This window comes from Rhinopithecus roxellana, chromosome 20, assembly GCF_007565055.1.
Source record: "Rhinopithecus roxellana isolate Shanxi Qingling chromosome 20, ASM756505v1, whole genome shotgun sequence".
Classification (NCBI taxonomy): domain Eukaryota; kingdom Metazoa; phylum Chordata; class Mammalia; order Primates; family Cercopithecidae; genus Rhinopithecus; species Rhinopithecus roxellana.
In genome coordinates this window covers 64,778,730-64,796,427 of record NC_044568.1, presented here as the reverse complement: position 1 = coordinate 64,796,427, position 17,698 = coordinate 64,778,730, and the positions used below count along the sequence as shown (strand labels likewise).

Here is a 17,698-nt window from a genome sequence, read left to right as displayed (position 1 = left end):
AGATTCAAAGACAAAAAACAGTCCTGAGAATTGAGAGGCCAAGAGTATCATAGGGCAGAAAGAGAGAATTAAGCTTTTGCTTTCCATGGGCATCGAGGAGTCCTCTGAGGAATGGCAGCACAAATGTGCTGGCCTTGTATCTGAACCCTGATGCTGCTGGCTCAGGTCATGCTTTGAAGATGCAGCAATTTTCTGAATACTGAACCCTTGATATTTTCTCAAAAAGAAAGGTCTGAGAATTTAAAGGTATTTACCTAAACTGCTCCTAGCTGATTGGCGGACATTAGCGAGCAGGGGAACATTTCTGCTTCTGTTAGCAGGTGTCTCCTGGATCAAAGAAAACTTCATCCAGTATCCCTAGGGAAGCTTAAGCTTAATTTAACTAAGCCTTAAAAAGAGAAAGAAACTTGATAATTTCTTTATTACCATATAAGTAATAGTAAACGATGCTTTGTCGTCATCTAAGCCTGCAGAAAACCTGCTGTTCTAGCAATTCATACTTTGAGAGCACAGCTCAAATTTAGTTTACTTTATTTTTTCCAAGTGGGCATAGCATGTGAGCTCAGCAGAACCAGGTTGGGTGGAAGCCCAGATGGCTAGCAAAGAAGAAAGACCCAGCTTTTCACTACACACTCCTTCCACTTCTCCTACCATTATAGCCTTGAGTCACATTGCAAACATGTGGAAGCTGACTCTTTGGAAATGGAAACCAGAAAGGAGAAAGAAGGACAGGAATCTGCTGAGAGCAAACTGTCCTTGACAAGTCACAGCTTCTCCATCAGTGTGGTTTTCCCACTCATCAGCCTTTGTTTATCAGGATCATCCTTTCAGATCCTTATGCTCAGCAACACTTTTTCCATTTGTTTGGTACATTCGCTGTTGTATTGGAGTACCAGTATAGGTGGCAGGAGGCCTGGGAAGCCTTAGAAACAGCATGGTTCCTCAGGGCTCATTAATTAAGCTAACAACCTTCCCTGCTAGACAAGACACAGTTCTGTTCTCTCCAGAGAAAGGCATGAACATCACACACGACTATCTCCGCGCTATAGAACCTCAGTGCACTTTTCACTGTATTTGGTTTGGAGGTGAGATCAAGATAGAATACTCCTTTTGTGAAGCTTCCTCTGACAGAAGGTGAAATCTTAGAGCCCTCTCTGAGAAACTTTTATGGTCATTATTTTGAGAATCATAACTTAACTTGATTCATAGTTTCTTGTCCCAGGAAAATAATGAAGCAGAAAAATCTCTTTGCGTATCGTGTCAATTCGAACTTTTCTCAATGATAACTAGGATAGTTTGGCTTCAGTTTTTTAGCTTCTGTTTATTTTTCTGTTTCTCTTTGAGACAACTGCTGTTTGCCCTGGGTGAATTTATAGAGAGCCATGATTTCTCTTACTGATCTGGAAGGATCTAGATGAGCAATTGAGGGTAATGAAACAGATTATAGCTTCTGTAATCTGTGGTTCTTTTTTCTTATTCTTTGATAGAAATGTGGCTTTTGGAGCATGTTTTCATTTCCCAAGAGAAATTTTTTATGTTGATATTTTTTCTAATATTTTAAGGAAAACTATTAGACAGCTGAAAATATTTGTTTATGTGGTCAAGAACATTTCCATTTGGGTGAAACATGGTAGAATTCATCACCTATTATAGTTACTCTTGACATCATTATTCACCCCTACTGCTGTGAACTGACTGGACCCTGACCTTCACCACACCAGGATAGCTTGATACAGATCTACCATGCATTTCTCAAGAGCTGCAATGTACTAATGTTGACTTTGTCATCCAAAGGAACCTCCCATGTGTCACCTTCCAGAAGTGACTGGAAGGATGCAAGCATGCAGGGTGCCGTGCTATGTTTACCAGACAGGAACACCAGGTCTTACGAAGCCTGCTTGAATTGTAGTATTTTTCAGTTTCTTCTGGCCTTTTTTTATGATATTGTGGAAAAGGTGAGGCCTAACTCTTTTTATAATTGCCGTGGGTTTAGGGAAGTTAGGGAAAAAAATATTACAGAATCTTAGCTCTGCCACTTACTATTGGTCTGGCTTTGGGTAAGATACTTCTTTTTGCCTTGATTTTCTCATCTTTAAAGTGATAATACTACTTCACAAGGTGGTAATCATTGAGCTAGTTAATGTGTATAAACACTTAACACAGTGGGGGGAACATGAGCTCTCAGTGGGTGGTTACGAATATTATGATTTGTAGTTAAATACATTTGTCTCTTGTCAGATTAGAGAGTATGATTGGAAAGCATAGCATTTGAGTGGGCAAACACGTGGATCATTCTTCTAAGTGTAAGTTGGGAACTAGAACATAACTATTTTATTTGATAAATGTAAAAGTTGAGTCATATTGTAAACTACTTTTTAGATAAGCCAGGTAAATTAAATATGTATGTAAGTTTCTGTTCTTGAACTTTGTTTTTTTTTTTTTTTTTTTGGCAAGATTTATAAGAAATAATCTTTAAAGGAAGTAAGGAAGGAGGAAGTAAGGGAGAAACGAAGGAAAGGAGGTAGAGGTGTAATAGAGGGGAAGGAAGGCAATTTTTCAAAAAGATTTTTAAGGATTTTCAAGGGAGGTTTTTTAAAGAGCCCCTTTAAGTATTGCTGACATAATTTTTAAAAGGTGAGCACTTTTAAATGACACCTTTCTCGTGATCATATTTATCATCTATCACAAACCAGTGGCTGTTTGTTCATAGACAGTTTTCAGAAAGTCTCAGAACTGTGGCCGTTGATTCACTTGGTTGTTTATTCTTGTTCCAGAAGGAAGCATGAAGTTCCATGTCCACAGATATTTAATAATTTGGGTAGAAATCACAGTGTGGGAATTAGCTTTAGGCTTGAAAATTTGAAGTTGATTTTTTTCTAGCAGGTCACTTTATTAATAAGTAAAATGCAATTACTTTACTCATTACGGATCTGAAGGAAAACATTAAGACCAAGAAGGAAGATAATTACAATAGAACTGAAGGCCATTTTGATAATTCTTTTCAACAAACAAGGTCATCGTCACTTAAGATTCAATCCTATGTACTCAACCTCTCATTTGGAGCAGGAAAATGGGCAGTCATGGGAGAGGGGTCACATGTAGAAGGCTGGCAGAATGGGGGACGCAGATCTGTGGGATGAGGCAGGTTTTGTAGAACTGGGAAGAAGGGATATTGATGTCAGAGCCAGGAAGGAAATTTCTGGATATTTTGATTTTCAGAAGTGTTAGAACTGAGTAGTAAAGAAAGAAAGATTTTTTTTTCAGAGACATAAATGACATGGAATTTAATTTCAGAAGTGTTAAATAAGTCATATGAAATCTTTCAAATATATGAAACTGGAAGTGGGGCCTGAAGTTGAGGCTTATTACCTATTTCTGAGGTTTGCTCTTCTATTTGATAGAAAATGCTATATTGAGTTTTTGCTGTAAGGAAATAGAAGTTCTTTCTCTTTTACTTAAATCCCAACTGAAAAGTAGAAATATCTTACATGTTCCTAACTCCTTCAAATGAAATAACATTGAAGCATCCCTCTGTGAGAGGAAACTGAATGAGCATGCTGTTTTCAGATACACATAACCCTCTTGATACACAGTACCTGCTCCAAGCCCAGGAGAGGAGTTTATAATACATAGGGTTTGTCCTTCCTTTATCTCTCGGGCTCAGTGAAGGCTGCAAGTTACAAGTGGATGTCGCAGGCAGAATAAGACAGCTGCAGCCCACAATAAGTAAGCACTGAGCCCACAGCTCCATTTGCTTAGTTTGAACCCTGTGGATTCAGATTTCTTTGCGCTGGTCTTCCCACCAAGCAGAAGGGCTTCTCCATCTCCCAGGAGCCTCCATAATGGATGATCTCTCACTGATGGCTTCTGAATGTCAACGCTCCCTCCCCTGGGGAGATTCCAGTCCCCTCTCTGAAGTGTGTCTCCCCACTCACTCACATCCCTCCAGTTCTGCTAATCAGACCTCTTTAATGATGGCAGTCCAAGAGTGTTTCTGAGAGAAACCGAAGTGTATTACCTTCTTCTGCACATGGACTCTGGATTGCTGGGATCATACTTTTGAAAGCATTCCCAGTCCTCTTCAAACCATAAGACCCTTGACTTGCCCATTTGTACTGAGCTTATGTGATTTCCAGTGGGGGCTGCTTCCTACAATTCTGGTGAGACTTCCCTAGCCTGGGTTCCCTCAGGATCTAAGATAGCCCCTGGCCCTTTGGTCAATCCATTTGTGTAGGAGCAGGTTAGCTGTGTCCATTCTGTTTACCCAAACAGAGCAGAGTATAAACCCACCAAAGGAATGTGTTTGTGTCACGGGTGAGTAAGAAGCCCAGGATTTCAGTAGTCCTGAGATGAGATACCTACTGATACACCAGTTATTGGCTGAGCTGCCTCATCTCCCTTAGTCAAATCTAGCCATGAGTGTTTCCAACACTCCATATCACTAAAACCCCCAACACCAGTCAAAAGGGGCCAGGTATTTATCATTTATCAGAAGAAAACAGATACTTATTTTAAGATTCGGAAAGGCGCCACAGTGAAATGCCGAAATAAATGAAAGTGCTCAGGACTTCTCTGTTCCCCATATGATCTCATAGGTGTCTTTTGGCTCTACAGTTGTGTGACTTTTGAGGTTCTGGATGAAGAGAAAATGGTAGAAGTAGGTTGCAGAGATGAATAGGTGTCTGCTACTGACTACACAACATGCAAACTGAGTAGATATGGCAGATTCAACAAATATTTATTGAGCACCTGATAAGAGCCATGAAGAATGAAGTTTCCTTGAGGGTAGTTGCTGTTCTGCCCCTACCCAAACCAGGGATGGCTAACTGTGGTCTGGGTTGGGGTAGAATGGCAACTACCCTTAGGGAGACTTCATTCTCACAGGCTGATCTGGGGATGTGAGATCTAATGGAAACTAGGATGTATAAGACATTTTTAAAAGTATATTGAGTGACTGTTCACTGTCTACCCAATGTGTTCCCAGTACCAGGGCTTTAGAGCAGCAGAAAGATGTGGACCGTGACTGCAGGGAACTCATACCTTAGTGGGATGATAAACATGTACACAAACATTTTACAGTATATGTGGTAAGTGCTGTATCTATATAAATACAGCCCAGAGGAGTCACAGAGGATGAAGTACTTGACTTCCTTGGTGGAGGCACCATGTTCTTAACTTTTGAGGTGACAGCATAAGGAAACATTCTTATTCTATAAAAATAGAGCAGTGGCCCGAGGTATCATACCTACATGATTTTACAGCCCTCTCTGCTACCCCTTAAGCCCTTGTGCCTCCCTCATTCTGAAGTCAGGAGAGACACTGCCTGCAGAGTACACTGATCAGACTGATTGTGTTAATAAATAAACCCAAATTGACTCTAGATTTTTATTTTCCCCCTCTTGTTTGATGTCTGCATTTTTAAACCATTTTATTCTTTTTGAAATTATTTATTCCAGAAGTATGTTCATTTCTAGCCAGACTGCAAATAGAGAATGCACCAGGGACTGTCTGGAGCTGGAGCCTAATTATTTATCAAGTTGTCTTTCCTTAGTTTTCTATTTAGCTGGCGGGACTGTTTATAGATTTCTGGATGTGTTGATCATTTATGCTCATTTGGCCCTATTTACAAAAATTATACAAAAAACACACACATCTTTTCCCCTTTTCAAGACTCATCTTAGTCCTTCTAAGTAGTGCAAAAATAACATCGATCATAGTAGTCAGTTATTTACTGAGTTCTGACTGAGCATGAGGCAAAGTGTTTGACCTGCATGACTTCGTCAGACCTTAGGAACCCCTTTGAGGCAAGTGCTATCAGGATCTCCTTTTACAGCCTTGAGAAGCTAATGCAGAGGCCGCAGATTACATAGTTAAAAAAATTAAAGTATACCTAACAAGGAGATTCTGATACATTGCATTTTGCATTACCATTTTAAAACTTGGTTTCCTGATTCTGACTTTTGGGTGGTTCCAATTAAAGGGAGAAATGCCACACTGGAGTAGAAGCAGGGTTTGACCGAGCTATTCTTCTACCTCGGGCCGTTGCTATGTTTTTATAGAATAAGAATGTTTCCTTATGCTATCACCTCAAAAGTTAAGAACGTGGTGCCTCCACCAAGGAAGTCAAGTACTTCATCCTCTGTGACCCCTCTGGGCTGTATTTATATAGCCACAGCACTTACCACATATACTGTAAAATGTTTGTATACATGTTTATCATCCCGCTAAGGTATGAGTTCCCTGCAGTCACGGCCCATACCTTTCTGCTTCTCTGAAGCCCTGGTACTGGGAACACATTGGGCAGACAGTGAATAGTCACTGAATATACATTTTAAAATGTCTTATATGTCCTAGTTTCCTTTACTAACTCATTATATGTTCATAAATTCACTGAAGTTATCTTTGAAGTTTGTTTCCAATTTGTACCACCTCATAAGTTTTCAAGAAGTATGTTTACTATCTGCTGGGTGAAAGAATGCTTTCTTGTATTTATTAGAAAAACGTTCCCTTTAAGTTTCCTGGAATTGAACCCTTGTACACTGTTGGTGGGAATGTAGATTGGTACAGACATTATGGAAAACACTATAGAGATTCCTCAAAAAAACAAAAATAGAACTGTCATGTGATCCCACAATCCCTCATCTGGGTATATCCCCAAAGGAAATGAAATCAGGATCTCGAAGAGATCTCGGTACCCCCATGTTCATTGCAGCATTATTCACAACAGCCAAGCTATGGCAGCAACCTAAGTGTCCAGCAACAGATGAATGAAAAAAGAAGTGTATACATACAATGGAATATTATTCACTCTTACTAAGAAGGCGTTCCCGCCACTTGTGACTACATGGATGAAACTGGAGGACATTGTGCTAAGTGAAATAAGCCAGACACAGAAAGACAAATACCACATGATCTCACTTATTTGTGTGTGAAATCTTTAAAAAAAGGTCAAACTCATAGAGAGAGTTTGGTAAGAGATTGGTGGTTACCAGGCATCAGAGGGTGGGGTGGGGGGGAAATGGGGAGATGTTGGTCAAAGGGTACAAACTTGTAGTTATAAGTTCTGGAGACCTAATGTAGTGCATGGTGACTATAGGTAATAATAATGTATGATATGCTGGGCACTTTCTAAGAGAGTAGACAGACCAGGTGCTCTCACCACAAACACATTAAGTTAACTATGTGAGGAGATAGATGTGTTCATTTCCTTGACTGCAGTAATCATTTCACTATGCAAATATATATCAAAACATGTTGTATACCTTAAACATATATAATTTGATGAAAAAAATTTCATGGAGTTATAATATAATAACATTTAAAAGCAGTGTCTTTCTTTTTTTTTTTTTTATTATACTTTAAGTTCTAGGGTACATGTGCATAACGTGTAGGTTTGTTACATATGTATCTTGTGCCATGTTGGTGTGCTGCACCCATCAACTCGTCAGCACCCCTCAATTCATCATTTATATCAGGTATAACTCCCAATGCAATCCCTCCCCTCTCCCCCCTCCCCATGAAAGGCCCCGGTGTGTGATGTTCCCCTTCCCAAGTCCAAGTGATCTCATTGTTCAGTTCCCACCTATGAGTGAGAACATGCAGTGTTTGGTTTTCTGTTCTTGTGATAGGTTGCTAAGAATGATGGTTTCCAGCTGCATCCATGTCCCTACAAAGGACACAAACTCATCCTTTTTTATGGCTGCATAATATTCCATGGTGTATATGTGCCACATTTTCTTAATCCAGTCTGTCACAGATGGACATTTGGGTTGATTCCAAGTCTTTGCTATTGTGAATAGTGCCTCAGTAAACATACGTGTGCATGTGTCTTTATAGCAGCATGATTTATAATCCTTTGGGTATATACCCAGTAGTGGGATGGCTGGGTCATATGGTACATCTAGTTCTAGATCCTTGAGGAATTGCCATACTGTTTTCCATAATGGTTGAACTAGTTTACAATCCCACCAACAGTGTAAAAGTGTTCCTATTTCTCCACATCCTCTCCAGCACCTGTTGTTTCCTGACTTTTTAATGATTGCCATTCTAACTGGTGTGAGATGGTATCTCATTGTGGTTTTGATTTGCATTTCTCTGATGGCCAGTGATGATGAGCATTTTTTCATGTGTCTGTTGGCTGTATGAATGTCTTCTTTTGAGAAATGTCTGTTCATATCCTTTGCCCACTTTTTGATGGGGTTGTTTGTTTTTTTCTTGCAAATTTGTTTGAGTTCTTTGTAGATTCTGGATATTAGCCCTTTGTCAGATGAGTAGATTGCAAAAATTTTCTCCCATTCTGTAGGTCACTCTGATGGTAGTTTCTTTTGCTGTGCAGAAGCTCTTTAGTTTAATCATATCCCATTTGTCAATTTTGGCTTTTGCTGCCGTTGCTTTTGGTGTTTTAGACATGAAGTCCTTGCCCATGCCTATGTCCTGAATGGTACTACCTAGGTTTTCTTCTAGGGTTTTTATGGTATTAGGTCTAACATTTAAGTCTCTAATCCATCTTGAATTAATTTTCATATAAGGAGTAAGGAAAGGATCCAGTTTCAGCTTTCTACTTATGGCTAGCCAATTTTCCCAGCACCATTTATTAAATAGGGAGTCCTTTCCCCATTTCTTGTTTCTCTCAGGTTTATCAAAGATCAGATGGCTGTAGATGTGTGGTATTATTTCTGAGGACTCTGTTCTGTTCCATTGGTCTATATCTCTGTTTTGGTACCAGTACCATGCTGTTTTGGTTACTGTGGCCTTGTAGTATAGTTTGAAGTCAGGTAGCGTGATGCCTCCAGCTTTGTTCTTTTGACTTAGGATTGTCTTGGCAATGCGGGCTCTTTTTTGGTTCCATATGAACTTTAAAGCAGTTTTTTCCAGTTCTGTGAAGAAACTCATTGGTAGCTTGATGGGGATGGCATTGAATCTATAAATAACCTTGGGCAGTATGGCCATTTTCACGATATTGATTCTTCCTATCCATGAGCATGGTATTTTCTTCCATTTGTTAGTGTCCTCTTTTATTTCACTGAGCAGTGGTTTGTAGTTCTCCTTGAAGAGGTCCTTTACATCCCTTGTAAGTTGGATTCCTAGGTATTTTATTCTCTTTGAAGCAATTGTGAATGGAAGTTCATTCCTGATTTGGCTCTCTGTTTGTCTGTTACTGGTGTATAAGAATGCTTGTGATTTTTGCACATTAATTTTGTATCCTGAGACTTTGCTGAAGTTGCTTATGAGCTTAAGGAGATTTTGGGCTGAGACAATGGGGTTTTCTAAATATACAATCATGTCATCTGCAAACAGGGACAATTTGACTTCTTCTTTTCCTAACTGGATACTCTTTATTACTTTCTCTTGCCTGATTGCCCTAGCCAGAACTTCCAACACTATGTTGAATAGGAGTGGTGAGAGAGGGCATCCCTGTCTTGTGCCAGTTTTCAAAGGGAATTTTTCCAGTTTTTGCCCATTCAGTATGATATTGGCTGTGGGTTTGTCATAAATCTTATTATTTTGAGGTATGTTCCATCAATAACGAATTTATCGAGCGTTTTTAGCATGAAGGGGTGTTGAATTTTGTCAAAAGCCTTTTCTGCATCTATTGAGATAATCATGTGGTTCTTGTCTTTGGTTCTGTTTATATGCTGGATTACATTTATGGATTTGCGAATGCTGAACCAGCCTTGCATCCCAGGGATGAAGCCCACTTGATCATGGTGGATAAGCTTTTTGATGTGCTGCTGAATCCGGTTCGCCAGTATTTTATTGAGAATTTTTGCATCGATGTTCATCAGGGATATTGGTCTAAAATTTTCTTTTTTTGTTGTGTCTCTGCCAGGCTTTGGTATCAGGATGATGTTGGCCTCATAAAATGAGTTAGGGAGGATTCCCTCTTTTTCAATTGACTGGAATAGTTTCAGAAGGAATGGTACCAGCTCCTCCTTGTACCTCTGGTAGAATTCAGCTGTGAATCCATCTGGTCCTGGACTTTTTTTGGTTGGTAGGCTATTAATTATTGCCTCAATTTCAGAGCCTGCTATTGGTCTATTCAGGGATTCAACTTCTTCCTGGTTTAGTCTTGGAAGAGTGTAAGTGTCTAGGAAATTATCCATTTCTTCTAGATTTTCTAGTTGATTTGCGTAGAGGTGTTTATAGTATTCTCTGATGGTAGTTTGTATTTCTGTGGGGTCCGTGGTGATATCCCCTTTATCATTTTTTATTGTGTCTATTTGATTCTTCTCTCTTTTCTTTTTTATTAGTCTTGCTAGCGGTCTGTCAATTTTGTTGATTTTTTCAAAAAACCAACTCCTGGATTCATTGATTTTTTGGAGGGTTTTTTGTGTCTCTATCTCCTTCAGTTCTGCTCTGATCTTAGTTATTTCTTGCCTTCTGCTAGCTTTTGAATGTGTTTGCTCTTGCTTCTCCAGTTCTTTTAATTGTATGTTAGAGTGTCAATTTTAGATCTTTCCAGCTTTCTCTTGTGGGCATTTAGTGCTATAAATTTCCCTCTACACAAGCAGTGTCTTTCTTTTGTCATATGATTTTTCAATGATTCTTTCATGTTTTTCAGGAAGGTGATGTCTGGCCCAACTCATCAACTGAAATCACTGTGTACTTTAACCCACTAGAAGCCAGGCTCTATCAACAGACCATTTACTGCGACATTTCAGGTAGTGACCTCCTCCAAGTGGTAAACTCAGGTAACCAGGCACCCAGAGCATAAAGTGTGGTGCCTGTGTGTGTGTGTGTGTATGTGTGTGCGCGCGCGCATGCGCATGTGCATGGCAGAGCACGATATTGATTAGGGGAATTATGGAGCCAAGCTCTGCCCCTCTCACTTCTTTCTAGAACAGATCAAACTTTAAAGTACTTCACAATTGTGGTGGTGTGTAGAGAAAATGGAAACTATATTAGTCCATTTTCATACTGCTGATAATAACTGCCCGAGACTGGGTAATTGATAAAAGAAAGAGGTTTAACTGACTCACAGTTCAGCACGCCTGGGGAGACCTCAGGAAACTTATAATCATGGTGGAAGACAAAGAGGAAGCAAGGCAACTTCTTCACAAGGCAGCAGGAGGGAGAAGTGCTGAGCAAAGGAGGAAAGAGCCCCTTATAAAACCATGAGATCTCATGAGAAGTCCCTATCACAAAAACAACATTGGGGAAACCGCCCCTATGATTCTGTTACCTCCACATGGTCTTTCCCTTGACACGTGGGAATTATGGGGATTATAATTCAAGATGAGATTTGGGTGGGGACACAAAGCCTAACCGTATCAGGGACCATGACTGTTAGAGCGGTAAAAATATTGCTTGTGACAAATTCCCACAATCTCCTTTTTTATTCCTTTTATAGTATTGGGTTACTAATTTTTTTGTTTTTAAGTTTTACCAAAATAATTCCAAGTGGCATGGGAAGGCAGCCTGGCAGAGGCCAGAGCAACCAGAAGGGTGCACAGGTGAGATGGCAACCTGGAGACTTGATACATACAAGGAAACAAGCAGAAAAGTCAATACATTGAGGATGATGGGAGCCAGTATTTCTCACTCTTGGAGGAAGCAGATACAAACATGGAAAAGAGGGTGAAGCCAAACCCTTTTAAATTGGAATGGAATTAGAGTTGTCAATGTGAACTCAGAGTTGTTGAGTTCATACTGACATGTATGGATAGATATAAAAATAAATATACATATAAATGTGTGTATATGCATGTGTACATGCCTATGTGTATATCCTAACTAGGTCCATTGAGAAGTCCTGGAAGCTTTGAGACTCTATAGCAGTGAGCACACCAATCACCTAAAGCTTGGTTTCTAAATGCCACTCGTCAGTAAAAGGAACTGGTTAACTCCAGGACCAAGGTAGGGAAAGAACAAGATGAGCCGGGATTATCTCCTTTGCTAGACAGTAAGGAAGTGCTCAAAGAATGATAGGCACATGTTGAAATGACACAGAAGCCAGCAAAGAAACTCCCACTGACCATATTTGGAATGAGTCAAAAATCAACATAATAATACTAATAGATTATTATAATCCATTGAATAAATAGAAATCTTTGAATCCATTTAATGTACCATTTGGCAGTCATCATTACAATAACCAATTCAGGTAAAAAGCATCAATGGATATTAAGAAAATGGGTGAAAGTGGAGCATGGAATAGTTTCAAAACATCTTTCCTCAAAATGCTTTTATAAAGGGGAGAAAACTAACTTTGCAGTGAAGAAGTCTGGGAGATGCTATCTTAGTTTATCCCAGTAAGCAATCAACCTCTCAGACCACACGCCAGGATGCAGTGAGAACACAGCGTCCCATCTATGACATCAAGGCCAAGATACATAATTGGATCTAATCAGGAAGAAGCATCAGGCAATCCCAAATTGAAGAACAAAATAAAATGACCAGCCTGTAATCTTTAAAAATATCAAAGTCATGAGGGCCGGGCACAATGGCTCCCGGCTATAATCTCAGCACTTTGGGAGGCTGAGGTGGGAGAACTTCTTGAGTCCAGGAATTCAGGATGGTCCTGGGAAACATAGTGAGACCCTGTCTCTACAATAAATTAAAAACGTAGTCAGGTGTGGTGGCACATGCCTGTAGTCCTAACTACTTGGTAGACTAAAGTGCGAGGATCACTTGAGCCCAGAAGTCTGAGGCTGCAGTGAGCTGTGATTGCACCACGGCATGCCAGCCTGGATGACAGAGTGAGACTTTGTCTCAAAAGAAAAAAAAAAAAAATCAAGGTCATGAAAGCCAAGAAATCCTGAAGAACTGTTCCAGGTTGAAGGAGACTAGAGAGATGTGGTAATTGGGTGCAATATGTGATCCTGGATTGGGCCCTTTGCTATAAAGGACATTACTGGGCATGGGATAGATATTTAATAGAAGTTCTTGTACTACTCTGGAAACCTTTCTGCATTTTAAAAATGTTTCAGAATTGTGTTTAAATGCCAATGCCAATAAATAAGTAAAACATGTAGATAGTAAAATTATGAAGCTAAATAGTAGTCTGTGCCACCAGTGCTACTTCCAAGAAGTTCTTTTGGCTGTTTCTTGTGATGGTGGTTTCCCTTGCCAGCTCTATGCTTGTATTGCAATTGGTGGATTTATTAACTTTGTACATTTCTTTTGACTCCCCAGTGTGAAAGATGAGGGTTTAGTTCACTTCTCGGTTCCTAGGTTTTCCCCTTCCTAAGTTTATTGAGTTAGGATTTACATGCAGTGAAATTCATCGTTGTTTGCAGCATGGTTCTGTGAATTTTGACAAACCTAAATAGTCATGTAACCACCAAAATCAAGATGTAGAAATGTGTATCTGAGATCACCCCATAAAGTTCCCTATGCTCCTTTGCAGACAATCCTGTCCCCCAACCTCAGCCCCTGACAACCCAATTATTTCATTTTATTTTATGAGCTTTATTTATAGCCTTAAATAATACACTTAAACTTGTATTTTTTGTTCCATCAACTTTACATTATCTCTTGATATGTAAGGATTTTGGTGCCTATGATTAGGTTAGCCCTGACCGGTCCACTGGCCTTCTCCCTCTAGCCTCTGCGAGCTGTTCCATTTTATATAATCATTATTGATAACCATTGTTAAGTCTTCTTACATAAATATTATATATCGAAGAGCCAAATAGGTTCTGGGATTACATTTTAACCTGTTTGTTCACTGCTCTGGTTCCTAGTCACTCAAAGGTCTATGTCAAGTATTTTTTCTTTACCAATTTATCAGTTACTCACAATTATGCCTCATTTTAGTTTACTTTTTTTTTTTTTTTTTTTTTTTTTTTTTTTTTTTTTTTTTGAGACGGAGTCTCGCTCTGTCGCCCAGGCTGGAGTGCAGTGGCCGGATCTCAGCTCACTGCAAGCTCCGCCTCCTGGGTCCACGCCATTCTCCTGCCTCAGCCTCCCGAGTAGCTGGGACTACAGGCGCCCGCCATCTCGCCCGGCTAATTTTTTGTATTTTTTTTTAAGTGGAGACGGGGTTTCACTGTGTTAGCCAGGATGGTCTCGACCTCCTGACTTCTTAACTGACTCTTTTGTACAGCTTTTGATTCCCGCCACCCCCCGCCCCCCGTGGTTTCTCATTCCTCATTTCTTCACTCCTATCTAATTTTATAATTCATTCTCTTCTTCTCTTTGAAGACACTGATCAGAGCCTATCAGCTTCTTGTTTTAACTCAGGTCAGTCACCTCCTGAACGAATAGTTGTTATCCAGGAATTTAAAATATTATTTCTATGTGTTCAGTCACACCTTTTCATTCTCAGTCTGCTCAAGTAACTTCCTTAGAAATGATATATATATATATAATGTGTATATAAATATATGGAGCTGGAAACTTTGGTCCTTGAATGCCCAAAAATACCTTATTTTGCCTTCATACTCACTTGGTAGTTTAACTGACTATAGGATCCCAGGTTCAAAATCCTTTCTCCTCAGAACACTGGAGACCTTGTGACTACTTGATTGTAAAAATTCCAAAGCCTGAGGTCATCTAATGTCCATTCCTTTATAGACAGCCTCTTCTTTATCTCTGGATGTTTTGGGAGCCTTCTGTCCATATTTGGGGTCTGAAATGTGATGAAGTCATGTCCAGGAGTGGGTTTTTCTTATTCATCCTCCTCAGCCTTCTACGGGCCATTTGAATCTGATGACTCCCATCACTTCAGCTCTAAGAAATTTTATTGTGTTGGCCGGGCGCAGTGGCTCAAGCCTGTAATCCCAGCACTTTGGGAGGCCGAGACGGGCGGATCACGAGGTCAGGAGATCGAGACCATCCTGGCTTACACGGTGAAACCCCGTCTCTACTAAAAAAATACAAAAAACTAGCCGGGCGTGGTGGCGGGCGCCTGTAGTCCCAGCTACTCAGGAGGCTGAGGCAGGAGAATGGCGTGAACCCGGGAGGCGGAGCTTGCAGTGAGCTGAGATCCGGCCACTGCACTCCAGCCCGGGCGACAGAGCGAGACTCCGTCTCAAAAAAAAAAAAAGAAATTTTATTGTGTCTTTGATATTCTTTCCTCCATTTTTTTTTTTTCATTTTATTCATCTGGAAAACCTATGAATCCAATGTTAGACCTGGAAGATTGATCATTTGTTGTCAAAGAACAAGATTTTAATCATCAAACACTACTAAGAAATGACACTAAATATAATTCAAGGCTATGCCTAGAGAAATACTGATGTCATGAATCAAGAAAGATGGCAGGTGCATGCTGTGTAGCTGCAGCTCTCTGCAGCCACCAGCAGACCTGTGGCCAGCACCTGTGGCGTCATTCCTGGTGTGCAGAGCCACTGCCCTGAACTTAAATAGTCTGCTTGGTACCTTACTGCTATTCAGTTATTAAAATGGCAGTTTTCCCTTTTATACGGATGAAAACAACAAACCCAAATTACTGTGACTCAAATTGTTTCCCTTTGCAGTTGAGACTTTCCTTGCCTGTCTTGAACAGGTTCAAGAAAGCATTTTGCCATGGTGGTTTCAGGGCATTTTCCGTTTTGGAACTTTCTTGGTACCGCTTGCAGAGGTACAAGCGGGTGTTAATCAAAAACTTGGAATGTTTTCTTTTTTGCAGTCAAGGTCAAGCACTGAAATTTAGTGTTTGCCAATTGGTTTGCAAGATACGTAGCTCAGTTTTTTCTGAATACTTCCTAGCAATCTTTCATTTCTGCAATAGTATTTTCAATTTTCAAGACCTCTTTTGTTCTGTATTCCTGTTTCATAACTAAGTGTTCTTTTATGGATGCAACTTCTTCTCAATATGGGGTAATCATTTGAATTTTAATTTCTTAAAAAATAGATCTTATGTTCTCCGAATTGCCCATAATGTCAGCTGTTTGTCTTTCATGCATTCATGGGGTTCCTTCCAATGCCTTCTGTTCCATGGTCATTCATTCGTATATAAGAATGAGAAAATGGCTTTCATGTTGATGGTAGCTAGTGCTGCTTACCCCTGCTGTTGTATATCTAGGTTTCCCAGGAAAGTATGGCTGATGTGTTTGTGAAGAGTATAAGAGTGCACTGTCAGCAAGAATGCACATCATTTGCATCCTTCAAGTGCAAAAATTCCCCTGTTCTGCCACACCCTGCTGTTTTCAGTCCATGTCTATGCAGTCACTTTTTTTCTGTGTAAAAGAGGCTCAGGCAGTCTAAGAATGTGCAGAAGGATGGGCTCCCTGGCCCAAGCCTGTACTACCCTGCACCTCCCCCAGGTGTGTGTCTTCTCCCAATGATGTTTCCCTCACCTTCCCTCGATATAACCATCACCTCGACTTTTATGATAGTCGTTTTCTTGCTTTCATGTATAATTTTACCACCTACATATTCATCCATAAGCAAAATAGTATATTTTTGCCTGTTTTGGAAATTGATATGTTGATATGTATTTTTGAAACTGATACACATATATACAGGACTCATCCTGTATATCTTATGCTGCTAGCATCAAGAAAATAAGGCTACTCAATAAATGTTGATTAAATAAATAAGCAAATAACTGGGAAAAAAATGACTGAGTGAGTGAATCCCGGTTTGATTTGACCTCTCCCTTGCATGTGAGTGTAGAATTCTCCAGAAGTCCCCAGAATGAATGCAGAATGGACTAGGAGTTTTTGGATTGATGTGAGTCTGTCTGCATCCTGCAGACCAGCATCACCTGCAATGGACAACCTAATAGGGTCTAGAGGAAATGTTAGCACAGCAGTGTCAGACGTGGGCTGGAAATGCTCCAGTGGCCCCCATGGCACAGGTGGTGGGACCTCCCTCCCATCTGCAGCTCCCTGTGGACGTCGTGCTTGGCCTTATTCCAAGGGGTTGGCTACTGTCCAGGAGGTTCCCAATCATTACACAACAAGTGAGATTTCCCTATTGTTTCGTTTGTAATTCTGAATTCTCCCACACAATTCACATCCTGGGTAAGCTGAAAAGTATAATTTTCCATCTGCATGACATTCTTCTTTATTTTATTAGTGGATTATTAAAAGATACGCTTGCCAGGGAAGGGCTTCGCTTACATAGTAATTCCATATTATCTTCCCTGTAAATTCTGTGCAATTCTCTGTGTCTTTTCAAGAGCTGACGATGATTCCTTACTATTATCTTCAACGAGTTGGTAAAACCTGTTGGTCTTAGGTCACTAAGAAATACTTGTTAGATAGATAAAAATGCTCCTTCCCTTGTTTTGTTTTGTTTTGCTTTGCTTTAAGATATATGTGGCATGTGGAAGAAAATACATATAAATAAAGCTTTCCTCCTCATGTCGTTTTGCATAAATGACAGTATACTTTACATAATGGTTTTAACATTGCTTTTAAAATATTTCCCAGATTATACATAACACTAAATAAAATATTTCATTCTTTTCATGATTGCATCGGAATCCTTTGTATTTATATACCACAATTTAATGTTTGACTTTGTGGCATTATTGAATAGAATACAGATTCAGAAATTACATAATACATTTAGTGGGAAGCACAGAAGTGACCTCCCAAAGATGTCCAAGTCCGAACCCCCAGTATCTGTGGACATGTTACATTAAATGGCAAAGAGGAATCAAGGCAGCAGGTGGAATTAAAGTTACCAATGAGCTGACTTTAAGTTAGGGAGACTATCCTGCATCATGTTGGTGGCTCAGTATAATCACAAGGGTCCATAAATGCCGAAGAAGTAGGCAGAAGGATTGGTCTCAGTGTCAGAG

At 39.9% G+C, this 17,698-nt stretch overlaps 1 protein-coding gene across 1 annotated transcript in view; it reads left to right on the top strand.

The window, feature by feature from the left end:
* Positions 1 to 17,698, top strand: part of HYDIN (HYDIN axonemal central pair apparatus protein) — a 392,140-nt gene that overhangs the window by 63,807 nt on the left and 310,635 nt on the right. The window contains 1 exon segment of the mRNA XM_030924912.1: positions 10,562 to 10,661. Within this exon segment, the coding sequence (XP_030780772.1) occupies positions 10,562 to 10,661 (100 nt within the window).